This window comes from Giraffa tippelskirchi, chromosome 4 (assembly GCF_054371585.1).
Source record: "Giraffa tippelskirchi isolate mGirTip1 chromosome 4, T2T-mGirTip1v1.2.pri, whole genome shotgun sequence".
In the NCBI taxonomy this organism is placed as follows: Eukaryota; Metazoa; Chordata; class Mammalia; order Artiodactyla; family Giraffidae; genus Giraffa; species Giraffa tippelskirchi.
In genome coordinates, this window is record NC_137278.1 from 77,449,073 (window position 1) to 77,476,386 (window position 27,314).

The window sequence follows — 27,314 nt, forward strand, 5'->3', positions numbered from 1 at the left end:
ATGTGGTATTTACTTAATGATAAACATAGCCATCTATGGAACAGAATACAGAGTCCAAAAATAGACTGACACATATGCAGTCTATTGATTTTCAGCAAAAGTGCCAAGGCAATTCAAAGGAAAAGGGCTAATCTTTTCAACAAATGTTGCTGGAACAAAGGGGTATCAGTGTGCAAATAAATGAACCTTGATTCGTACCTCATACCATATGTAAAAACTAATTCTAAAAGGATCACAAACCTAAAAAGTAAAAACCATAAACTTCTACAAGAAAATAGGAGCGCAACTGTGACATAATATGCAATATATATAATTGATTTTTGCCCCCAGTTCCTGGCATAGAATTTCTAAAACCCTTGGAATTTCCTGAGTAATAGGGATGTGAAGAGCCCCTTTCAACCATACCCGAGTTTATGTTAAAGAGGTAACTTCTGGAAGATGGAGGCTGGTTGCCAGAGGAACCAACTCCTTCATTAGACAGTTTGAACTTTCAGTTCCACCCCTTTACCTCGGGGGGAGGGAAGGACTGGAGATTGAGCTCAGCCACACTGGTCAATGATTTAATCAATCATGGCTATATACCAGAGCCTCCATTAAAACCCTAAATGATGGGATTCAGAGAGCTTCCAGGTACATGAACACATCAAAGTGGTTGCTGGGAGAGTGACATGCCCAGAGAGGGCACTGAAGCTCCATACTCCTTCCTAAAAACCTTGTCCAATGCATCTCTTCCATCTGGGTACTTCTGCATTGTGTCCTTTATAATAAACCAGTAACAGTAAGTAAAGTGGTTTCCTGAGTTCTATAAGGCATTCTAACATATTATCAGATCCAAGAAGGGACATAGGAATCTCCCATTTATAAGTGGTCAGTCAGAAGTATCTGAGGTCTGAACTTGTAATTGGTATCTGGAGAAGGAAGGCAGTCATGAGGGACTGAATCCTTAACCTATAGGATCTGCACTAATTTCAGAAGTTAGTGGTGTGGAAAACCCACACATTTGGTGTCAGAAGTGTTGTGAGCAGACAAAGTTTTCTTTTAGAATCTTTGTGATCTCGGGTTAGGTAAAGATTTCTTAATGGGACACAAAATGTACTATAAAAGATAAACTTTAACCTAGTAAACTGATAAACTGGATTTCATCAAAATAAACTTCCACTCTTCAAAAGGCACTGTTAAGTAAATGAAAAGTTAAGTCGCAAAGTGGAAGAAAATATTTGCAAAACACGTAACTGATAAAGGACTTACATCCATAGTATACAGAGAATTCTCAAAGCCTAATAATAAGACAATCAATCCATTTTTTTTAAAAAATGAGCACCCAGGCAGGCAAATCTATAGTCAGAAAGCAGATTGGTGGCTGCAGGGTTGTGGGAAGCCAAAGCTCCAATGTTCACAGCAGCTGTCTGTATTCATAATAGCCAAAAACTGGTAACAACTGAAACATCCATCATCTGGTGAATGGATAAACTAATTGTGGTATATTCATACAATAAAATGTTTTTCAGCAATAAAAAGGAATAAATTACTGAAACATGCAACACAGATGAATCTCAAAAGTATACTGAGTGAAAAGCACAAAAGACCACAGATTGTAAGATTCCAGTTATATGATATTTTAGGAAAGGCAGAATATAGGGAAATAAAGCAAATCAGTGGTTGCCAGAAATAGGGTAGAGGGAAAGGACTGACTGCAAGGTGGTATAGGAACTTTGGGGCGAACTTTTTGGTGTAATAGAGATGGTTTATACCTTGATTGTGGTAGCGGATACACAACTATATGAATTTTTGAAGACCCACTATACACTTGAAGTTGGCATAATTTATCACAGGTAAAGCACAGCTCCCAGGTGGCGCTAGTGCTAAAGAACCTGCCTGCCAATGCAGGAGACATAAGAGACACAGGTTTGATCCCAAGGTCAGGAAGATCCCCTGGAAAAGGGCATGGAAACCCTCTCCAGTATTCCTGCCTGGAGAATCCCATGGACAGAGGAGCCTGGCAGGCTACAGTCCATAGGGCTGCAAAGAGTCAGTCATGACAAACGATTTAGCACATACACACACAGCTGAATAAAGCTGATTTTAAAAATCTGAATTCTCAAAACTACTCTGTAGTTCTACTCTTTTTCACTAAAATCAAGATATGATAATGAGGTGTTTGGTGATGTTTTAAAACAAATGACTGAGAATTTGCTATCAAGAATGCATTGTATTTGATAGCAAAAATACCAGACAAATTCCAAAAGGAACAGAATACACTCATTTTAAAGAAGTCCAATGAAGTTTGGCAAAAAAGAAGATTGGCTTATCCAGGGTTACACAAGATACCAGTGATGAGAAGCAGGAAGAAGTTAATAAGTAGGAAAAGAAAACAATTCATAAAACCTTACTCTAAAGACACTTTCTCATGCAACTCTTAGGAATGTGCCGTTATCTGTTGCTTTTCAAATTTCCTAATTTTCCCGAGGGTATATGTCAACCCCATCAACATATTATATATGTGATATATAATATAATAAATTATGGCATAAGAAACAAGGTAGCAAGAAATGAGGCAAGAAAAGGGATAGTGAGAGAATGAATCCACCTAAGATTCCCCCAAAAGAGCTAAGAATGGAAAAGTAAGTTGGAGCCAGGTGGCCCAAGCCAAGAGTTAATCTCATACAAGCTGAAAACGATAAAAAGCTTTTAGGCCAGAAAGTGACAATAAAACATTCTGGTGGCAATATGCAAGTTAAATGAGAGCAGGAAAGATCAAATGTGAATGCATTAATTTTCAGACATGAAAACAATTGTCTATAGTGGGTCAGAACACTTAAAACTATACCAACGGTTTTCAAACTATTGAAACAACTTCTTTGTTGTTGCTGTCACATAGTCACACCCCCGTGAGTTCCATCCAAAAAACATGTAACATCATCTTATGGGTACCACTACTAAACAACTGTCCAGAGCACAGCATAGAACCCAAACTGCTTTTAAGTACCAAAGTAGGTGTTAAAGTCCGGAAAGAAGGAGGGCCAGAAGGTAAAAGAGGTGACCTCACCCTGGTCACACAACCCACTGTTTGCCTCCACTCTCACCACCACCCACAGACAGCTGTCTGGAGAGCTCCACAGCATCCTGGGAATTCTCCTTAGTAACTGCATAGGGGTCCCGAATTCAGGTTGACAAACAACGACCTACAGTAACTAACCTAGAGGAAGCAAAAGATTTTAGAGAAATATGGTCAAATTTTTCCACAAGAAAAAAATATTAAAATTCAAGGTAATATATATCCAAATATATAAAAGTATTATAGCAAACAATAAAACTTTAAACATGAAAAGACAAATTAAGAGTCTGAGTATGGACATCTAAGAAGTACATATACTATTTCAAAACTGTCATATCATCAGACACAGTGACTAAGATGCTCAATGATAAAGTAGCCACAGCACAGTCAATATTTTACTTATCTGTTTTTGCATTCCCCAAGATTACTTTTCTCTAAGCTTATCTCACACAACCAAAGACCACACAGGCTGTATCACCATCAATTATATGAAAAAAAGGACAGTATGTTTACAATAGACAATGCAGGAATCACATTCTAAGAGTGAATAATTAAATGAAAACTGTTTACTGTCTACCTCCCTTCACTATAGTATATGCTTTAGTAGGAATTTTTGTTTCTTTTCTTCACTGATATATTCCCAGTATGAAAACAATTTCTGGCACATGGCACTTGGTGAATAAATATTTGCTGAATTATTCGATTTTCATACTAGCAGCAACAGTTCATTTCAGTCACCAAAAGTCTAACACAGATACTACTATAATCATTGCCCTCATATGTAGGGTTGTAATAACAAGTTCAGTTTTATTCAATCTAGTTAAAAGTTACCCTTGAGGGTATTTTTTTTTTAACTGACGTTAACAACCTTCTTTGCCATTTAGTTATTACAGTTTATGGAAAGTATCTGATACACTTCCTGAATTCACAACTGAATAAATGTTAGTGCCTCTGCTCTGCTACTCCCTTTCAAAAAGTTACCCATGTGAACCAAATTTCTTGAGATGTAGTCCATAAACTACTGCATCAATGATTATTTCCTAAAGCAAGTATATCGAAGACCGCAGACTTAATCACAGGACTCATACTCCAACAAAGACATAGAAAAAGCAAATATCTCAGAAAAGCACCACTTACACAGATAACAGAGAGGATGGAAGTTATTGAATTCACTGACTTAAATTAGGATGACATCAGGAAAGCAAAGCTGACAATGGTCTCTGCATAGGTTGAAAAATGCAGCCAAAGTGAGCTCTACTGGTAGTTTATCATTTTCTCAGGTATATGGGAGCAGGAAGAAAAAAAAAGTAAATGTCATTCTTTTAAGCCATTTTCACGAGCTGGGAAGGCTACTGTGACCTGATCTCTATTTTTCTGCTTACACCCAAAACTAAGACATGCATTTGAATACAACAGTAAAGGCTGGATGGCGGAGGTTCGAGGTAGCCCTCCTTTGTCTCCAAAGCTTCCTATACTTCACCATCACAATTTTTATTACTCTATTTTAAAAGCCAACATCATAAGCTCCATAAGAACTATGTTTATAGCTGGAAGAGTGCTGAGCACATACCAAGCATTCAATAAATATTTCCTGAATAAATACTGCCTGATTCCCCCACAGAATTATAAGCTTCATGAGAGCAGGGATTTCGAGAGTCGCATTCACCAATTTCCCACTGCACTTAGCACAGACTGTGATCCAAAGAAGCTAATCAAAAGCTATGTACTTAATGAATATGTTTATGACCAGGAAACACACGCAAATAAGTGGCCTATATGAGACTCAAACCTATAGCCTTAGCCCCATCACAGTGCGTGCTAATGAACCGAGACAAGGGGTTTCACAGCGGGCAAGTCTCAGTGCGCGTATGATCATTACATTTCACTCACAAGGACTCACAAAGATTTCAAGAAAAAAGTCAACAACGGATTACTCTCCCGGCCATTCTCTTTGTTCTAAACTTTGTTCCCCAATATGTTACATCTCATATGATCCACAATAATAGATCATAAAATCAAGAAAATGTTGTTTGTGCCAAAAAAAAAAAAATCCTCACTAATTATAATTGGAGAGGATTAAAAAAATAAGATGAATGCCAAGAGGTACTCAAAGCAGTCAGAGAAAGTCAAAGGCTATGCCCCAACTAAACTGAAAACAGGATATCCTCCAAAGTTAAAAAAAAAAAAAAAATCTCCCACTCATCAACAGAAGTCAGTTATGGCACTTTTCTGGAACAAATGCCTCAAAGAAAAACACAAACAAATTTTGTCATTTTCTCTGACATGTCACTTAAAAATCAGCATAAGAAGTTACATACAAGAGTGAAAAATGACTTAAGGAAAAAAAATGTCAGGTATCAAAAGTAAACAGTCTTGGTTTAAAACAGCAAGTCATTTCAACTTTAGGAAGTTATCCATTTTTAAAAGTCAGAAAAAGTACATTCTCTGGAAAAAATTTTGAAAAGGAAAAGAAATACATTCTTCTTATGAAATATGACAAATATTAATATAGCATAATTTGACTTTCAAGATACTAACAGCTCATTAATCCAGAGATTTATCCTAAAAGAAAAACAAAAAAAACAAAAGACAACCTTAAAAACAAAAGATATAGGGAACATAAGTGTTCTATAATTTAAAACATGTACATATCATCAAGTTTATAAACTAAAAGCTCAGGTATTTTATTAAAGGTCTCATTCAGAAGGCTTCACTGATAGCTCAGTGGTAAAGAATCAGCCTGCCAATGCAGGAGACATGGGTTTGATCTGAGATCCAGAGATCCCACAAGCCGAGGGGCAACTAAACTTGCAAGCCACAACTATTAAGCCTGTGCTCCAGAGCTGGGAAGCCACAACAACTGAAGCCCACATGCCTAGAGCCCATGCTCCGCAACAAGAGAAGCCACAACAGTGAGTAGCCCACACACTCAACTAGAGAAAAGCCTGTGCAGCAAGAAAGATTCAGCACAACCAAAAATAAATAAATAAATAAAAGTATTAGGGGAAAAAAAAAAAGATGGATCCTTAGGGTAAGAAAATGAAGTTTATCATTTTATCCTGAGGAACATCTGACATTATGTTAGTCACATATAACCAATATCAGTAATATTTATTAGGTATGATTCTGTCCCTCTAAGTGCTATACCGTATAATTTCAAAAGGCATAGGTCGTGACTCCTGGGTTCTTTTTTGAGATCCGAAACAACCCTTATATAAGTCAAAACAGCTTTGTTATCTGGCTTCCTAGTCTACAGCAAATTTAAAATTGGAAATCAAAAGAAAGGCTGGATTAGAAACAATAACCCATCTAGTAGCAACAAGCACCTCTAGAGCCTAGAGTACCATTTTCTACGAAAAGGAACTACAACTTCTTAGAAAAACAGCTGACTATAGAAATGGAGCAGGAAGTATAAGTGTAAAGTCTGAACATCTTATCAGAAAGCAAAGAAGTTGACAAAGCACCAGGATCAGGACTCAAGAAGCATTGTGAAGATGCTCTGACAGGTCAAAATGGAAAAATCTAAGCACCAAACTTTAGAAGAGTAATGGCAGCAGATCAAGATACATCAAATAAATAAAAATCTGTAAGTTTCTATTTAAAGGACAGACAAAACAAAGAAACATGCTTAAAAAAAAACCAAAAGATACACTCAGTACTTATGTTAATTTAACTTTACAGGAAGAAAGGTCTAGTTTCTTTAGTAAACTAGGGGAAAAAAGGGGAAGGAAAATATACATTATAGATTAAAACGGACATAGCAACCAAATGCAATGTATGATCCTGTTTAAACCCTGATTTAAACAAACCACTGAAAAATGACACTTAAAAGAGACCATCAGGGATATCTGACAGGATATTTCACATTAAGATACTATCGTCAGGACTCTCCTGGTGTTAAGACTCTGAGCTTCCAACACAGAGGGCAGAGGTTGGATATCCCTGGTTGGGGAACTAAGATCCCATATGCCTCACAGTGCAACTCCCATCCCCAGAAAAAATTACTGTCAAATTGTAGGTCAAATAATAAGAGAAGAGTCATCTGTCAAGATATATAAACTCAAATATTATGGGTGAGACTCTTTAAATAATATATAAAAACAGAGGAAAGGGTAAAGTACACTGACACTAAATGACAACAGCAAGGAAGACAGTTTAACTGTTGAGTATCATTTAGTGTATGGAGGAAACAGTTCTACACAAATAGCTCTCAGAAGCACCACTGTATTACAGCACAGAATCACATCTAATGCTCATCATAACCACCATCAGTCATCTAGAATATGTTAAATTATGTTCTATATACACAGCTTAAGCAGATCAAATGTCCAAATAATGGAATATGATCCATTTAAGTTTATATTTATACTCTCTGAGAAGGAAAGATGATCACAATATTTAAAGGGGAAAAAAATGGTTGACTTTGCTGCTTAACTATATTCTCTTGTATTACCCCAAACACACACACCACATAACAGTATCTCGCTCTCAATAATTGCTGATTATTTAAATATAGAAACATAATAGTAACAAACACCCTGTATGGCTTCCCACTTACAGCAAATTCCTTCAAACTAACTTATATTAATGGTCTAGTCCATGTGTTCAATACAATTTTTAAGTGTAAGATATACTATTACACAGTTACAAAATTACAAAAACCATAAAGAATGTTTATCAATATATAAACAATAATGGATTATAACCCATTGGGAAAAAAAATAAGACAGCTGATTCCATACAGATATATTAAGTAAACCAGTAATGTGAAGGTCTGATGAGGAACAGAATATTTACAAAATTTCAAAGCACCTCCTACAAAATACTACAAAGTCTTTAGAAAAAGTAATTTTACAATGGAAAGGCCTGGCAGACCCCACCCTAATCAAATGGTCAAAATGGACATCATCAGTAATGGGACAAATCAAAATTGTGTGCCACCTGATAGGATGCAATGAGATAAAACACTGCTCACCTCTGTGACTTTTGTGCCAAAGATACATAACTTGAATCCAATCAGGAGGAAACATCAAATTTAGGGACATTCTACAAAACAAATGGCCTGTTATCTTGCAAAGCATCAAGTTCATGAAACCCAAGGAAAGACTAAGGAACTGTTAAAGACTGAAAGAGACTAAAGAGACATGACAACTATTGGTAAATACAACATTTGATTCTGAATTGGTTATTTACTAAAAAAGACGTTATTAAAACAGCAGAACATGAATGAGTCTGAGGGTGAAACAGTAGTAACGTATCAATATTCATTTCCTGATTCTCTTCATTGTAGTACGGTTATGTAGAATGTCCTTGTTTACAGGATACATACACTTGAATGTTAGCAGGTGTCAGGGCATCATTTTAACAACTTAATTCTCAAATTACTACAAGCACAAAGAAGATACCCCAACATCTCCTGGGCAAGATGCACAGTCCCCAACTTTCTGGGGGGACCAATTTTGTGGAAGTCAATTTTTCCATGCACCTGGGGTGGGAGAGATGATTTTGGGATGATTCAAGCACATTTACATTTACTGGGCACTTTCTTGCACCAAAAAAAAAAAATATTTATTTGGCCATGCCAGGTCGTAGCTGTGGCAGGCGGGATCTAGTTCCCACTGCGCTGGGAGTACAGAGTGTTAGCCACTGGACCACCAGGGAAGTCCTTGCACTTTATTTCTAATCTAATGTTATCGCTGATCTGACAGAAGGTACCAGTGAGCGGCCCAGAGTTTGGGGATCCCTGAGATAAAGGCTGTGAACACAGCCTACAAGGGCCAGGAGATACGGCAAATACTTGAAACAAGCTAGGTGTAAGGCAGGAGCTGGGGCTGTTTACCTGTCACACCACCCAGTGAGTATATAGATCATTTGGAATGCAAGCCGATAGCAGCAAGATCATTCCATTTTTTCAAGAGAAACCAAAGACACAGATTTTTATGTGAAATTTCCCAATTTTTAACACACTCAAAAAGGCCAAACAAAACATGTCTGCCGACTAAATTTGAACCGCAGCTGCCTCTGGCCCAGAGGCATGTTTCTCAAACTGAGGCCTAGGGATAAAAGGAAACCACATGATATACATGGAACACATTCTTGGAGCCACAGTTTTATCCCAAGAGTTCGCCTGGAATTTTCTGGGAGACGAGATATTTCCTTACTTTTAAAATCCTATATTATGGAGTTTAATGCAAAGTCATATGATTTTTTAAAAACTTTTCATTTAAAAATAATTTCAAGCTTATAGAAAAGCCGTAAGAACAACAAGAGTACAAAACACCTGTACAGTTTTAACCAAATTCATCTACTGTTAACATTTCACTCATTTGGATTATTGCACAGGAGCACCCTTTCACCCTCCTCCTCTCTAGTACAAACACAAATACATACATACATAAATACAGCTGTATATGTGTGTGTATATATATAAAACATATATACATAATTTTTTCTGAACCATTTGAGTAGTTACGTATCATGGCCCTTTATTCCTAAAAAAAGTTCAGCGTGTATTTTCTAAGAATAAAAATATTATTTTATATAACCTTTGGTTACCAACTTTAGAAAGTTCAACATTGATGCCATACCTTTATGTTATCTACCATATATATTCCAATGTTGCCAAATGATCCAATAATATCCTTTACAGCATCTTCCCCTCTAATACAAGATCTACTCTAGGATCAAGTACCACGAAGAGCTGTCATGTCTCTTCAGTATCCTTTAATCTCAAACACTTCCACAGCCTCTCTTTGTCTTGGTAACATTAACATTAAAGAGTACAGTCTCCCCCCTACCCTTTTATAAAATAGGATGTTCCCCAACTGAAGTTCAACATGGCCTCATGATTTCATCCAAGTTATGCATTACTGGCTGGAGAACTACCTAAGTGATGTGCTCTTTGCAGGGCATCACATTCAGAGGCACACAATGTCCACTGGTACTATTTATTTTGATCATGCACTCAAGATGCTGTCTGATTTCATCACTGTATAGAGATACTATTTTTTCCCCTTGTAACTAATATGCAATGTATGGGGAGATATTTAAGACCATGCAAACATTCTGTGGAAAATTCTTAAAGAGATGGGAATACCAGACCACCTTACCTGCCTCTTGAGAAATCTGTATGCAGGTCAAGAAGCAACAGTTAGAACTGGACATGGAACAACACACTGGCTCCAAATATGGAAAGGAGTACATCAAGGCTGTATATGTCACCCTGCTTATTTAACTTAAAGGCAGAGTACATCATGCAAAATGCCAGGCTGGATGAAGCACAAGCTGGAATCAAGATTGCCAGGAGAAGTATCAATAACCTCAGATATGCAGATGACACCACCTTTATGGCAGAAAGTGAAGAAGAACTAAAGAGCCTCTTGAGGAAAGTGAAAGGAGAGTGAAAAAGTAATCTTAAAACTCAACATTCAGAAAACTAAGATCATGGCATCCGGTCCCATCACTTCATGGCAAAATAGATGGGGAAACAATGGAAACATTGAGAGACTTTATTTTTGGGGGCTCCAAAATCACTGCAGATGGTGACTGCAGCCATGAAATTAAAAAACACTCGCTCCTTGGAAGAAAAGCTATGACCAGCCTAGAAAGCATATTAAAAAGCAGAGACTACTCTGCCAACAAAGGTCTGTCTAGTCAAAACTATGGTTTTTCCAGTAGTCATGTATGGATGTGACAGTTGGACTATTAAAGAAAGCTGAGCGCTGAAGAATTGATGCTTTTGAACTGGGTGTTGGAGAAGTCTCTTGCGAGTCCCTTGGACTGCAAGGAGATCCAAACCAGTCCATCCTAAAGGAAATCAGTCCTGAATATTCATTGGAAGGGCTGATGCTGAAACTGAAACTTCAATACTTTGGCCACACGATGCGAAGGACTGACTCACTGGAAAAGACCGTGATGCTGGGAAAGATTGAAGGTGGGAGGAGAAGGGACGACAGAGGATGAGATGGTTGGATGGCATCACCGACAGGAGTTTGAGTAAGCTCTGGGAGTTGGTGATGGACAGGGAAGCCTGGCGTGCTGCAGTCCGTGGGGTCACAAAGAGTCGGACATGACTGAGCGACTGAATTGAACTGAAACATTCTGCTCCTCATCAAAAATATCCCATAGATTTAGCATGTATCCATGATTCCTGTCTCAGCTAATCTTTATTAAAATGGTTGCAAAATAATCATATGAATGTTTAAGTAGACAACTTCTGGCTATACTCCAAGATCCTTAAGGTATACGCACTTGGTCTCCTTGACCTTAGGAGCTCTACAGGGCAGTGGTTTGAGTGCAAGACTAGAATATTCAGGTACAGCTTCCATAAAAAGACAAGTGTACCTGAGCCATGCCTTAAAGATTGGATAGATTCTGAAAAGCTAATGAAGTGGGGAGACAGTTAAGATACAAACAAATCCATCAGGAAAGCTGAAAAAAACCAATATGGTGAATCCTTCTGCAAAGTAACTATAATACCCAACTTATTAGTTTTATAAAACCACATTTCTACATATGGAGTTCGCCTGAACAGATTCTACAACTACAGATATACTTCTGCTGCTACTGATGATAACTATGGTATAATCATTATATTTAGAGTCAAGAGTCAGACACGACTGAGCGACTGAACTGAAAAACTTTTCAAAAACAGCACAATTCATTATAACTACTACTTCGGATTGTTCATCCACATTTTCATACATGTCAACCGCCCTGCCTAGTCTTTCAAAGATAGGGAGTAACAGCCACTAAAAATGTATCTTTCATCTGAATTGTGACCCCCAGTAAAATAAATTTTATTCTGCAATCTAAGGCAAACATATTTATATGAAATTGAGAGTTTCTTGAAGCAATATCATGCAAAGCACTAATATTTTTATAATCTTTTTTTTTCCTTTCCTTCTCTTCCTCATTTTTTAAAATATTCATCTTGACCCTCAATAAACTGACTTCTAAATCCTCAATAAGTGACTCACAAAACCTCCACTTGAAAAACACTACCCTAGAACCTGGGATACAGTTCTTTATTAAATTTTCAACAAAGTTGGGAGAAAGTTTTCATTTATTTCAGGTGAAATAAGAACAGAAATAAACAAGAACATAAAGAGTTATTTTTTAAGGATTCTACTCTGACATTGTGTATGGTAATTCTTTGGTCTTCAAGTTATCATTTTTTTAAGAAACGATGGTAAGAGCAAAGGTTGTACGTTGCCAGTTATGTACTGGTTCCCTAGTAAGTTCCCCCCAATTTCACAGGATTATGAAATTGTCCCTGTTCTGCTATGAGATTTCAAAAACACATGAGTGTCAGCCTATCAGTGGGTTTACAATCTGGCTGTAGAAATAAGACTTAAAGTAATTTTAGGACTTGTAATAATTACTTCTACCTTTTGAGAAGAAATATTCCGTGGTAAGTGCCCTAAAAACGTTCCTGTGTTAAAAGTTCTAGGGTGGATACTATGAGTTGGGAATGAAAGAGAAAAAACAAAGAAGAGTGTTCAGAAAGGAAACAATATCTGAGTTGGGCCTTGAAGGATACTTCAAGACAGAACAGTTCAAGGGATGAAAAACTGCCAATCAAATATAGGAAAAAAGAAATAGGTCATTTAGGCCAGATCATGTTAAGACAGTAGAAAGAGATGATAGAGGATCTTGACAGCAAGGCTAAAAGGTGCTTGAATTTAGTCATTAAGGCAATGAAGCAATCTGGAAAAGGTCCCCCCTCTCCCACCCCTTACAAAACAAATTACAGACAAGTAGAGATTCTTGAGGCTATGCAATAATGCAAACACAGAAAAATAAGGCCTTCAACTGTGGTGTCAGAAAAGGAAAGTAAGGAATGTGAAAAGGTGACAAGAACTGATAAGTCTTAGAAGAGATTTTAATGTGGTAGGCAAAAATGACCAAGAGTCAAACATGGCTCTAAGATTTTAAGGCTGGGTGATACTTACAGTGAAAAATTAAGAAGTTGCTTTAGAGGAAGAACAGTTCAGATCCAAGTACATTAGGGTCGACATGCAAGTGGGTTATGAAGAGTCAGTAATAGGATAAGGAAAAGAACACTGGGTCCCATCAGAAAAATCTGAGTTCAAGTGAAAAAAATGGTTAGGATCTAATGAGAAAACCAGAATGCAAAATTATACCTATAGTACAATTTTAACTGTGTATAAAAAGCACAGGAAAAGACTAAAAACGTGTACATCAACATGTTAATGTCAGCTGAATACAAATAAACTAGGAATAAAAGATTTTTTTTTCCTTCTTTTGTATTGTGTTCTCATTGGATACAAACCTTACAAACCAGGCTCCGCACCCCCACCCCAGAAAAAGAAGAAAAAGGAAAAGAAAAATCTGGATTTGAAGTCTTCTCAAAAATTGCAAACTCCTTGAACTTTAGTTTCCTCATCTAAAAATGGGGAAATAATTTCTTCGCTCTCAAGGTTAGTGTGCAGATTAAATGAGATAAAGTTTTGAAAACTATAAAGCAATATGCAAAGGTGAGCCATTATAACAGTCTATGACAGCTACAACTATAGGACAAGATATCACACACAGACGTAAAAATATACTACAGATTTGGGAAGTAGATTAACTCCTTAAACTTTTGAAAAGTTTTAGAATCCATCTATTTTTAAATCAAAATGTTACTGCAATATTTCTTATAAACAAACACTGAAGTTTTACATGCTATATATATAAATATCATATATATAAAATTAATACAGTACTTGTCCTACATGCTATTCAGACCTAAATACAAAGCAAAAAAAGAGCTAGTAGTTATCATTCCCTAATATTTGGACTTCTAAATAAGTTATTTCACGGTTTTAAAAAGCCACGCTCTATTGAGGATAATTTCAGTAATTTCCAAATGTCATCTCTTAGAAGTTATGTGCTTGATACACAGCACTGCATTCTAAATGGTGCCTTCCCCTTCAACTCCCACTTCTGGTCCTTTACTTAGGATTAAACACCTCTACATACCTATTTAAAAGCAGATAGTAAGCTCCTGAAGGGCAAGAAGCATGTCACAAAATGGGTACATGTTGTTAAGAAATACTCTAACTCATGTTACAGATGCTGTAGTAACCATTTAAGAGTTACTACTCATGTCATATTATAATGTAAGCCTGCCTCGAGCCCTTCAAGAGACAGCCAATAAGAAATTAAAAGCTAAGAAAAAATTCCATAAGTAATGTTACTACATGAGAAACACTTTTATATGAATAAAGAATACTTAAGATTAATATTTAAAAATCTTATGCTACAGTGTTCCTTTAAGAAAGCAAGAGTATATATGAGATGAGAAATGATAAGTTCTAATATTATGTTAAAAAATTGTTTTCTTCATGTATCTCATGTATCTGATAAACTGAAGCATATTATTACTGCACTGAAGAATGTTACATTTCTTATGCTAACCCTATAATTTAATTCATTACAATTTTTCTTTAAAAAGAAGTTTTGGAGTTTTGTTTCTAATCTTTGGAGCAGAAAAAGTTAAAACTGACATGGTTAACAATATGCTTTCTTTAAGGCATAAACACTGACTAAACTTGAGGCTATTTCCAGGACAAGTTTTAAAATTAAAACTTTTATTATGAAAAGGAGATGCTAAAAAACTAGGCATGAAACACACCTAACCTATGCCTTATGAAAATCAACACGAAAAGCTCTGTCAACAGTTTTCCACTTCTGCACATAGACCTGAAATTTAAAATGTTTACTATATACATGTTTTGTACGGGTATGTGTGTATATGCATATATAGTGATTTGGAGGCAGGACATTAAGACAATTAATTAGTGAGTATTTCCCCCTCACTAATTTAAAAAAAATTGTTTATAAAGTGCTGCTTTTTTGTATTACAATAATTCGTGAACTGAAAGATACTATGCCTAAAGGAAAAAGTACAAACACCTGCCAGTCCAACTGCCAGAAATTCATCAGCTGCAGAGAATAAAAGCATCCTTTCATTGTTTTTAATGTATCAACAAAAGAAGTACAACAGGTATACAATTTCAATATGGCACATATGACACAGACCAGCACCTAACATTCCTCTCAATGATTTCAAAATCCTTACAGTTTTAATTGCCATTAGACATCTCATAAAATGCACATAAGTGTTTTCCTTATCTAAACACTCAACAGTCAATGGTACAGTCTGAATTTTCAAAGTTTTTCACTTAACAAAATGATGCATCATAACATTCCCTTAAATAATCAGCTGCTTTAGAATCACTGTTTACAAAGCACTCAGCTTTTCTGCTTATAAAAATGTAGTTTTCTTTATTTTCAAGAACCCATACGGTATATTAAATGACACACATACACTTCCTTGAGAATAAATACTTTAATACTCATGACCCCAGAAGAACTTTACATGTTTTGAATTCTTGTTTGGTTAAAAAAAGTTTTTAAACATCTACTAGAATACAAGAGCTTGCCTTTACATTCATGGCTCTCTTGAAGGTAAAATAAAGATCAACGTAACTCTAAGTGCTAGACTAACGAACTGAAGGGAATAGAAACAAGCAATTTGGCAAGAGTTGGGCAAAACTATGTTTAAAGACTACCAGTAAAATATACCAGCTTTACCCTTCCCCCACTCCCAATCCTTTAAGGTTTCAATTAAGATTGGGCCTAGTTTTACTCTTTCAAAGGGGGACAGAAAGAGAAAGCACAAATCTCCTGCTGAGAAGTATCTTCATCAGGAGCAGCTCCAAAAATACTGCCAGGAACCATTTCTTTCCCTCCCTCCCAGCTGACATAGGTTCCTCTCTTTAAATATAAGCATCTCTTCCTGCTCCTGATCAACATCATACTTAAAGAAAGGAAAAGTCTCAAGGTGTCACCTGAGGGTGGTACCTAATGAATAAAAAAACTATTAAATAAATACAAAAATTCAACATCACAGTCAGTTATAACATTCTTTATGAAAAGTGGGAGCCCCAACTAAAATTTCTCTTTCAGTCTCTACTATCAGTTACCTTATGAACAGGATAAGAAGGAACAGTTGTTCAAAAACGCATATCCACTTTCAAAATAAACTTAAGTGCACCCAATTAGTGAGAACGACTCCCACAAAACACTTACAGAAGATGAAGTTTTGGCAAGCCTTCGAAGTCCACAAACCAACAGCCAGAAGTAAAAGCTGATTCTAATTTGAGCAGTGATCCCACCATTCCTACAGGCTGAGGAGCCAACAGTGCAGATACTTCAGCCCCACAACATCCCACAACACTCAGTTTTTTGCCCAAGTATATGATCACCTCTTTGTGAACATAAAGGACAAGTCTTTCAGTCCAATATGATTAGGGAATAAATCCAGACACAGGCATATGGCTTTAAAAAAAAGGCAGTGAAAAGCTGATACCTCTTTAAAAGGAGCCCAAGAATGAAACAACTTCACTATGAAAGGAATTATAAGACATCAAAGGTTAGATAATGGAGAACAGGTGCCTTTGGGGAGGAAAGAGTAACTCAGTTGCCTCCTATTTTAGGATTTCCACTCTCTAGTGTGTGTTTCCCAAAGAAAGTGTATGTGTTTTTCCCAAATAAAGTCATAGCCAAAATTACGGTTTTTACTACTTAACACCTATAGTGGGTCCACTGCTCTTAAATATACTTTTTTACTTTATATTAAAAAAAAAAGGTGATCTCAATACGTCTGAATAAACTATGGCCTGTGGCCAGATCATGCATTGATCCATGAACATTAACTAACTAGGAATTTATTATCAAGAAATGCAAAGAAAGGCATCATATACTCAATATACCAATCCAGCAGCAGGTATCACATAACTGCAGTATCAGCCAAAGCAGAAACTGTTTCTCTCACCATCGTAACAGTTGAGCTCAATCTTTACAGTAACCAGATTCCAATAGCCTCAAAGAATAGTAATTCCAGACACAGATTATATGGCTCTGAGTACCAGCCACGAGTTCTGATTCTCTTAACCAGTTACAAAATTTACTACCTTTATTCGGGTGAAAGGCAACACTGAAACAACACTTCAGCCTACTTCCCTTTCTCCATTCCACAAAGACAACATATTCCAAAAATGGAGAATCCTTTCTTTCCCGGACAGAGGCCCCCTTTCCTATGGATTCATGGGGCAGGATTACTTCTCCCCAGCATGCTCGCAGAGCCAGCACGCAGACTTCTGCTTTCACTCCGGTCTTAAAGAGGGTCCCCCAACACAGATGCACCTCTTCCTTTCCTGTATTAGGCAAATGATGCTTCAGTGCTACTGGATCTCTCCACCACTACAAAACGTTCAGAGAAGTGGAGGGAGTGAGGGGAAGTTGTCAGTTACTCGGAGAGATACTTAAACGACGACTTCAAATTTAAAGTGAAGGCTTGAGGAGGAGGGAGGGAATGGGGGTCCCTTCCCTAAAAGGGAGCCTGTGCGTGGGTAAGGGATGTCCCCACCCTGAAAGAGAGCTCGGTATGTGAGACGGGGGAGGAATGTTGTACCCAGAGACACTCGGATTTGAGAAAGAGGTGCCCTAACCTTGAAGGTGGGGGGAGCCGTGAGTGTATGGAGAGGGGGTGTGCAGCAGCTTTAGGGCGGCCTCTATGAAAGAAGGGGTTCCCACTTCGGTGAAGAAGCGCCCCGCACTGACGGAGACGCTGGGAGGAAAGGAGGGTCTTGCTGAGGCGGGATGGCATGGGGGAGGGGTTCTGGGTTCACCGGAGCCCGGAGAGGGGCGGCAGGCTCGAGGGGAACATGTGCAGTGGAACTGCTGCCATCCCGAGGGGCAGGGTGGAGAGCAGGCCCGGGCTGCGTGTGCAGGGAACAAGGTTCCAACCCTGCGCAGGAAAGGAAGGACTCCCAGCCGCACTCACCGAGGCTGCCGGCGAAACCGTCCATCTTGCGGGGAAAGCGCCGGGCTCCGGGCTCAGCGGGGCGGGCACTTCATTCAGCGGACCGACTAGGGTGGCCGACGCTGAGCCTGACCCGCTCGCTCTCTCGGACGCGCGGCTCGGCTCCCGCCTCCGTAGTCTGTCGGCCCGTGCGCCCCAGGGCAGTCAGCCGCGGCCGCCGGGACCACTTCCCCGTCAGGTTGAGAGCCGCGCCGCTCCGCCGCCTGCCCTGCCTCCCTCCCAGACAGCAGCCGTGAGCGCCGCGCCGCGCCGCGCCCCGCCCCCGCGCCCGCGCGCAGCGGTAGCTCCGCCCCCGCGCACGCCGTCACGCTTCCGACCCCGCCTCCCACGTGACGACCCGGAGGCGGGGTCTCGCGGACCCTTCCCTCTCACCTTTCCTTAGCCTCGCATTCCGCCCGCATCGCGGGGGACGGGTGATTGCGCTTGCGCGATGGGCTTCCTAAGGGCCTAGGACTTGGGACTTGAAACTGGTTCCGAGTAAGTGGGAATAAGGGGAGACCTCCAGCCTGGGATACTCAGGAACTTCTAAGGATTCCTTCCTTCGCAGCACCTAGGGAGTCCGGAGAGACCCTTTGGAGCTCAAGTCTGGAGCTCCTCTGACAAGAGATGGCCACCCCAAGTGTCTTAGCACACTAAAGAGGCAACCAAGTGGGGGGCGGGATACAGGCTTCGCGGCTTCTTCCTTTGCCCCAGTAAGGTGAGGGACAGAGATGAGGCTGACTCTTCTTGACTAGCTCAAGGCCATCACTCCACAGCCCAAGGCCCACGGCAGGGCAGGGCCCAGGATGTTCCAGAAGCAAGGAATGTTAGTACTGGACAGGACCCCAAGCGTTCATCTTGCCTCGGCTTCAGGGAGGACACTGAGCCTTAGAAAAGACATAACCTGCGCAAGGTCAGGAGAAGGAAATGGCAACCCACTCCAGTGTTCTTGCCTAGAGAATCCCGTGGACAGAGGAGCCTGGTGGGCTGCTGTCCATAGGGTTGCACAGAGTCAGACACAACTGAAGCAACTTAGCCTGCATGCATGCATTGGAGAAGGAAATGGCAACCCATTCCAGTATTCTTGCCTGGAGAATCCCAGGGACGGCGGAGCCTGGTGGGCTGCCGTCTATGGGGTCGCACAGAGACGGACACGACTGAAGCGACTTAGCAGCAGCAGCAGCAGCGCGAGGCCATGGAGCCTGGTAAAAGCAGAACTAGCACTAATTCCCCCCTCGTGTTGTTTTCCACCAGGGATGCGAAGGCACCCCTGACAGGACAAATCACAGGATTGCCTACTAGGGAACCATAACAAAGGGTTGAAGTAATCCTGAGTTCCAGGCCCAATTCCATGTGACTCAAGAGGTGAGTTATCAAGTCACTAAACTCACTTGGACCTCATTTTATTCAGTTGTAAATGGAAGACTGGACAGGTAAACAAAACATCTAAGCCTTCTTTGTCCTCCTCACTCCCACACACCTATATTCTCCACCCTTCTAAACACCTTCCAGTGATTTCCCAAGTCTCTCTTGGGACTACATTGTGTGGATCAGGGGGCTAGTTACAGAGGAGAAATATAAGGTACCCAGGAACTAAATTGATCTATACAATAATAAAGAGCTGGCTTAGAAGAGATTAAGAGTGATTTTACAGACTTTCCTGATGCCTCAGAGGTAAAGAATCTGCCTGCCAATGTAGGAGACTCAGTTCCATCCCTGGGTCTGGAAGATCCCATGCAGAAGGAAATGGCAACCCACTCTAGTATTCTTGCCTGGGAAACACCATGGACAGCAGAGCCTGAAGGGCTACAGTCCACAGGGTGGCAAGAGTCAGACATGACTTAACGACTAAACAACCAGTCCTTTTTGTCAGTTGCAGAAGAGAGGAAGATAGAAGATGAGAAAAATGAAATAGCAACTGTAATAATGAGAGGAACTTGGAGGAACTGGATGGTTGAAAGGACTGTTTAAACATTTTGTCAAAGTCTTCTAGTATCCTTTTCACCTTTGATGTCTCCTTAAAAACCTTCCCTGTGGAGAAGGAAATGGCAACCCACTCCAGTACTCTTGCCTGGAAAATTGCATGGACGGAGGAGCCTGGTAAGCTACAGTCCATGGAATCGCAATTACAGACAAAATGGTGTCTGAGGTTTCCTCTTTCTTTGAAATTATTTACCCAATGTTTCCTTTGCTATGGACATTTTCATATCTGTATGATTCTGTTAAGTCTTAATTGCTTAATATTTGAGACATCCTTACTTCTGACAGCTGCTCTTCTGTGCCTGTATGCGAAACTTTCTGCTTTATTTAAAAGAATAAGAACTTGTATACCGATATATATACACATTTAAAAAAAACTTTTTATTTTGAAATAACTGTAGATTCACATGTACTTGTTAGAATATCCTTTACTCAGGTTCCTTGCAATAGTGATATTGTACAAAACACAGTACAATATCACAACCAAGATATTGATACTGATACAGTGGAAATACAAAACATTTGTATCATTTCCATGAGCATGAGGATCCAAATTGTCTTTTATAAACACACCCATTTTCCTCCTGATACCATCCGCTCCTTCACTCCTGGCAACCACTAATCTGTAATCCATTTGTATAAATAGGTCATTTCAATGGAATCATGTAATATGTAATGATTTGGGATTGGCTTTTCTCACTCAGCATAATTCTCTGGAGATTTATCCAGGTCGTTGTGAGTATAAGAGTTTGCTGTTTTTATTGCTGAGAATTCCATGGTTGGGATTATCACTGTTTGACCATTCATCTGTTGAAGGCATTTGGGATGCTTCCAATTTGGGACTGTTATATAGAGAGAGTTGCTATTAATGTTCATGTACATGTATTTCTTTGTGAACATATTTTTCATTTCTCTGGGATAAATACCTAGGAATCGGATTATTTGGTTGAATGGTAGTTGTACATTCCATTTTTTAAGAAATTGCTAAATTAAAAAAAATAATAATCATGTTTTCTCCCAGTTTCATTGAGATATAATTGATATACAGCAAGTAAATGTATATTTTTAATTCAGAGAAGGATCCATGTTTTGTGGGGGCCTGATGCATTTACTATTTATGGGGCCCCTTTAAGAAAAACTAATATAGGGACTTCCCTGGTGGTCCAGTGGTTAAGACTCTGCACTTCCAATGCAAGGGATGCAAGTACAGTTCCTGATCGGGGAACTAAGATCGCTCACACCATGTGATGTAGCCAAAAAAAAAAAAAGCTAATACAAACCATACAGATACAAAATTAGGTTAAATCAAGTGTTTATTTAGACTAAAAAAGTAATCACAACAGATTATACATTTTAAGAAGACTGCAAATATCATTCAGTTCAGTTCAGTTCAGTCGCTCAGTCGTGTCCGACTCTTTGCGACCCCATGAATTGCAGCACGCCAGGCCTCCCTCTCCATCACCAACTCCCGGAGTCTACCCAAACCCATGTCCATCGAGTCAGTGATGCCATCCAACCATCTCATCCTCTGTCGTCCCCTTCTCCTCCTGCCCCCAATCCTACCCAGCATTAGGGTCTTTTCCAATGAGTTAACTCTTTGCATAAGGTGGCCAAAGTATTATAAAATTGAGAAATGTGATATCTAATTAAATGTCCAGCATACCTCCAATACATGTTTACTAAATTTCTTGGTTGTATATTCTTTGATTACCTCTTCATATGACAATGATTTTTTTTCTTAATAGGTGTTATTTACTGGGATCCTGTCATATGAGCCTGTTACATGATCCTGCTATATGGGAACCTGCTATATAGATTTTGTACCCAAGTACTTTGTATTTGTATGCCTGACCTCATTTCAATGTCACAGTAAGCCTGTAAGATCAGTGTTATGAATATGACAGTGATTTTTAAATAACTTTTTAATAGAGAGGACAAAAGAAATGTAGTTTTTCCTCTGGCATCATTGTTCATCAATCAGTCTTTATTATGGACATCTGGGATGCATAAAAAACCATCTCACACATATTGAACAGGCTGTAATACTGCTGCAGAAATTCTGATTGATCCCATTTCATGTGATTCCCCTTTAAAAAAAAAATAAGAAAAGAAATAAAATGTATGATGAATTAAAAAATAAAACATTGCATTATTGAGTATATTTCTAACAGAAGAGAACTTCCATTTTGGTTTGACATCAATGAGAACCAGATTCTCCACTTACAGTTTGTACATGTCTGATGATTAGAATTTCCCCTGGACTAGCTTCTGGCTCTTTATGTTTCAATCCTTGTTTCTCCCACACTACCCACATACTTCCAGTGCCAGCCATGTGTTAATACCACATTATGACCTCTAGTCCTGTAACCTCCATGACAGGATGCCAAGTGAATCAGTGCGATGGGCCATATATTCCATCCTGGAATCTGTTGCTAAACAAGGAAAGCCAGCAATAACTGAATTAAATAGCACTATAACCCATGTAAGTTGTTTCATTAAGCCCGAAATTAAATGTATCCCCAATTCAGCCTTCCCTTAGCCAGATAGATACCCAGAATATCCAGGGTCACTCCAACACAAACTGACATGAAGGGAAATGTGATGAAGGGGAGGGTACAGTGGAAAGACACTTTCTAGAGCCTTGGCAGAGACCCCGTAGAGCTTAAGTTTCATTAATTTCTCGATAAATCTGTCTCTGCTTTTTGTTCTGTTTTTGTTGTTGTTCCCCTACCAAGGAGGGACTGAGCCTGAACCCTCGGCAGTGAGAGGGCAGAGCCCTAACCACTGAACCACCAGGGAATTCCTCTGCCTCTGTTTTAGTTACTTACATTTTTACAAAAGAAATTCATGCTCATCCTAATTAGTAAGTCAACCAGAAGTTTATTAAAAGCAAACAAAAGAGACAGAAAAATGAAATAAGTGCTTGTTCAGAAAAAGAACAAATAGGAGGAGAAATATGGTAGTCACTTATAGTTCACTTATCCACAGCAATTCCAGAATTCTGCTGGGATAGTTACTATGATGGGTAAGAAAAGTTCTTTGTTTAAATCTTACTTGTCTTTCCAGGGAATTCCCTTATCTACTCCATGGTCCCTGGCTTTGCTACTCTACAGAAAAAGGGTGTTGGGGAATACACCTTCCTTAGAGTCTGCTCAGCTCACTTCCTACTGGTGCTAGTATGAAATCCAAAGGTTACTTTCAACTCAAATAATCAAAGGATTTCTTTGAGAACATGATTCCCTCAAAAATTTGGTAGGCTTTTGATCTGTTTGCTTGCAGTCAGCAACGTGTGCCAGTAACCACACCCAAAGTTCTTTCCTATAGATAATTTTCAAGCATGATTTCTGTCTTTGTTTTCCTTCCTTGGTTCCTCTCTCTCAATTTAATGGGGGCTATCTTCAGGCCACTAGATTTGAATGGGAAGACCACACTCTTAATCAGATCTTTGCCGTTGAGTCTGGGTCTAACTGGGCCTTTGTTACTCACATGTTTTTAATATTTTGTTTCCTGTTTCAGTGTCAAGAAGTAGTCAGCTTTCTAATCTTTCATCCCCCAAATTTCTGGACTTCTTCTAACTCCTTTACTCCTGCTTAAAAAATGGCCAGTTCTTGCTTGAGCTTTTCTCGTTGTTCTCATGCTTTACTAAAGTTAGCAAATAGTAGCCAACACATGGAGAAGGCAATGGAAACCCACTCCAGTACTCTTGCCTGGAAAATCCCATGGTTGGAGGAGCCTGGTAGGCTGCAGTCCGTGGGGTCGCGAAGAGTCAGACACAACTGAGCGACTTCACTTTCACTTTGCACTTTCATGCATTGGAGAAGGCAATGGCAACCCACTCCAGTGTTCTTGCCTGGAGAATCCCAGGGACGGGGGAGACTGGTGGGCTGCCGTCTATGGGGTCTCACAGAGTCGGACATGACGGAAGCGACTTAGCAGCAGCAGCAGCCAACACACACTACCAACTTTCTTTCCAAAAATTTCTTGTTGAGCTATATAGGCTTACTAGGCAAGTAATGTGCTACCTTTTAAGTTGTCACAAGCAACAGTTGTAGCAAATCTTTTGCGATGACATAACAAACTCTCAAGTATTCTGCCCTCTGATATCTGTTTCCATACCATCCCTACCCAGCTACGAATTCAAAATCATATATTTTAGGTTTTTTTCCCTTACAGCAGCATGCAACTTCAAGGTTTCAGCTTCTGTATTAGTCAAGATAAGCTGACTGCTATTAAAAACAATTCCAAAATTTCAGTTGGCTTAAAATACTATTTTTTTTTACTCATCACTATCCAGTACAGATCATCAGAGACTCTGTTCCACAAAGCCATTCAAGGATCCAGGTTTCTTCTATGCTAAGTCCACTCTTTTCAGCCACAAAATAGGGGTAGTGGTGGAAGAACAGGGAGAGTCAATCAGGAAAATTTACGGTCCAGATATGGAAGTATGAACCTCACGTTCATCCACACTCCATAGTCTGGAATTAGTTGCATGACCAGTTAACTGTAAGGAAGACTAGGAAATATTGTCCATGTAACCAGAAGGAAAAGAGAAACATTCTGGCAACAATGACCCAAATAGTTTTTCCCATATCCCTTTTCATATCACTTATCAGAGTTAGACGTTTTCATTGCCTTAAATGATTATTCAATTAGTATCTTACCCATTAGGTTGTACACTACAAGAAAGGCTTTTAGAAAATAGGAGAGAGTGTATCCCAGTGCTGAAGAGTACAGACCCTGGGGTCACACTGCCTAGATTGAAATCCCAGCTCCACCACTTACTAGATATGTAACATTGGACAAATTACTTAACCTCTCTGTCCCTCAGGTTTTTCATCTGTAAAGTGAGGATAATACTATTTCTACTCCTAGAGTTGTTGAGGGGATGCAATGAGATAATACATTAAGAACCCTTAGAACAGGTCCCCATATGTTGCAAGAACTTGGAAAGCATTAGCTGCTGCTATTATTAAAAGTGGGCTTGCACTGTGTCTGCTTTTACTCACCATTATATATTGAGTGCCTATTACAGACTAGCTGTTCAATAAATATTTACTGAATATTAAACAAACATAGAACTCTGAAAACTAGTCGATCTGAAAACATTATTTCAACAACCACTGCCTAATTGTTTTAAAGCAGCCAGTATTAATTTGTCTGTTTTATATTTATCAAATTAGATCTTGTAAACAGTCTGAAACTACCATAATAAAATAGAAGATTTAGCATAAATCCCTTAAAATGAAAATATAGCTGTACATTATCATCAAACATACATAAAAATTCAAATATACTAAACAGTTACCAATTATTGGGTGGTTATTTGGACCCTGAACTCTAACAGAGGGCTTCCCAGTTGGCTCAGTGTTAAAGAATCTGCTTGCCAATGCAAGAGACTAGGGTTTGACCCTGGGTTGGGAAGATCCCCTGGAGAAGGATATAGCAACCCACTCCAGTATTCCTGCCTGGGAAATCCTGTGGACAGAGGAGTCTGGCGGTCTACAGTCCATGGGGTCAAAAAAGAGTCGGACACAACTGAGTGGGTAAAAACAACTCTAACAAAAGATTTATCTTTCGATTATTTTCAATACAGAGCTCCCCTGACCCCTCACTTTGAGCCCTTTAAGTGTAATTTAATTCAATAGCAGAAGTAAAAATATGCAGCATTTTTCAGGAGCTCAATTATGGCAAAAGGCTAAATACAGTTATCAAATAATAAAAATTAAAAACATTTTCTTCATACACAGAACCTTGACTCTGTGTTTTATTACCTTTCCTTCCCCGTCAAAATGAGGTTACTGTGGGAGGGGTTTCTGAATACTTGTGAAGCCACACAACACCTATTGTCAATGCCCTGACTTAAGATTTGAAGAAAAATAAAACATTCCTATAATGGTTTCTTTGTTATGCTCTCATTAGCTAGATGGCCTTGAAAGGTAACTAGAAACTTTGGTTTCTTGACATTCTCTCCCTCAGACATTTTTAAAGTGACCTCAAGAGCAATTAAGTTTGTTTGTTTGCTTTTTAAGTATACTGGGCTTTTCTCTCTTTTTATTTCATTGTCTTAATGTTTTATTTAAAACTAAATGCTATGGTCACGGAATTGTGTAGATTATATAAATCTATAGTCCACATAAGCATAAGTACAAAAAAAACATGGCTTTTTTCTTTGGCTTTCAGAATCAGAAATTAACAATATCTGAGTGGAGGGAAAAAGAGTTCTTTTAATTCTTTGTTTCTATAATATGTTTAACATAAGCAGTGTATGGAAGAGTTCCAAGATCTGTCAGAGGCTAAATGGCAATGTTGTTCTAGCTTCTAACCATAAAGAATGCCTAGGGATAACTTTAAAATTATTCCAAAAGAACAAAATAGAAAGCCCAGAGATAAATCCACGCACCTATGGACACCTTATCTTTCACAAGGGAGGCAAGAATATACACTGGAGAAAAGGCAATCTCTTTAACAAGTGGTGCTGGGAAAACTGGTCAACCATTTGTAAAAGAATGAAACTAGAACACTTTCTAACACTATACACAAAAATAAACTCAAAATGGATTAAAGATCTAAACATAAGATCAGAAACTATAAAACTCCTAGGGGAAAACATAAGCAAAACACTCTCCGACATAAATCACAGCAGGATCCTCTATGAACCACCTCCCAGAATACTGGAAATAAAAGCAAAAATAAACAAATGGGACCTAATTAAACTTAAAAGCTTCTGCACAACAAAGGAAACTATAAGCAAGGTGAAAAGACAGCCTTCAGAATGGGAGAAAATAATAGCAAACGAAGCAATGGACAAAGAACTAATCTCAAAAATATACAAGCAACTCCTGCAGCTCAATTCCAGAAAAATAAACAACCCAATCAAAAAATGGGCCAAAGAACTAAACAGACATTTCTCCAAAGAAGACATACAGATGGCTAACAAACACATGAAAAGATGCTCAACATCACTCATTATTAGAGAAATGCAAATCAAAACCACAATGAGGTACCATTTCACGCCGGTCAGAATGGCTGCTATCCAAAAGTCTACAAGCAATAAATGTTGGAGAGGGTGTGGAGAAAAGGGAACACTCTTACACTGTTGGTGGGAATGCAAACTAGTACAGCCACTATGGAGAACAGTGTGGAGATTCCTTAAAAAACTGGGAATAGAACTGCCATATGATCCAGCAATCACACTGCTGGGCATACACACTGAGGAAACCAGAATTGAAAGAGACACGTGTACCCACCCCAATGTTCATCACAGCGCTGTTTATAATAGCCAGGACATGGAAGCAACCTAGATGTCCATCAGCAGACAAATGGGTAAGAAAGCTGTGGTACATATACACAATGGAATATTACTCAGCCATTAAAAAGAATACATTTGAATCCATTCTAATGAGG

At 38.9% G+C, this 27,314-nt stretch overlaps 2 protein-coding genes and 1 long non-coding RNA gene across 16 annotated transcripts in view; 1 reads left to right on the top strand and 2 right to left on the bottom strand.

Annotated features, from left to right (window-relative positions):
• EML4 (EMAP like 4) overlaps positions 1-18,179 on the bottom strand; it is a 153,686-nt gene extending 135,507 nt beyond the window's left edge. For all 10 annotated transcript variants that reach the window (XR_014082502.1, XR_014082504.1, XR_014082500.1 and 7 more), the window contains exon 1: positions 17,913-18,179. Coding sequence is in view for 5 of the 10 variants with exons in the window: in XM_081591997.1 (XP_081448123.1) it covers positions 17,913-17,937 (25 nt within the window). In the remaining 5 variants the exon portion in view is untranslated. The remainder of the gene's footprint in view (positions 1-17,912) is intronic.
• Positions 18,180-18,278: 99 nt separating this feature from the next.
• On the top strand, positions 18,279-22,052 carry LOC145546102 (uncharacterized). The gene is made up of 3 exons (XR_014082513.1): positions 18,279-18,428; positions 19,185-19,295; positions 21,656-22,052. It is a non-coding gene; the product is annotated as an uncharacterized LOC145546102 (long non-coding RNA).
• Positions 21,209-27,314, bottom strand: part of LOC145546100 (uncharacterized) — a 30,691-nt gene continuing 24,585 nt past the window's right edge. For all 5 annotated transcript variants that reach the window (XR_014082510.1, XR_014082508.1, XR_014082509.1 and 2 more), the window contains one exon: positions 21,209-21,997. The gene's annotated coding sequence lies outside the window, so the exon portion shown is untranslated. The remainder of the gene's footprint in view (positions 21,998-27,314) is intronic.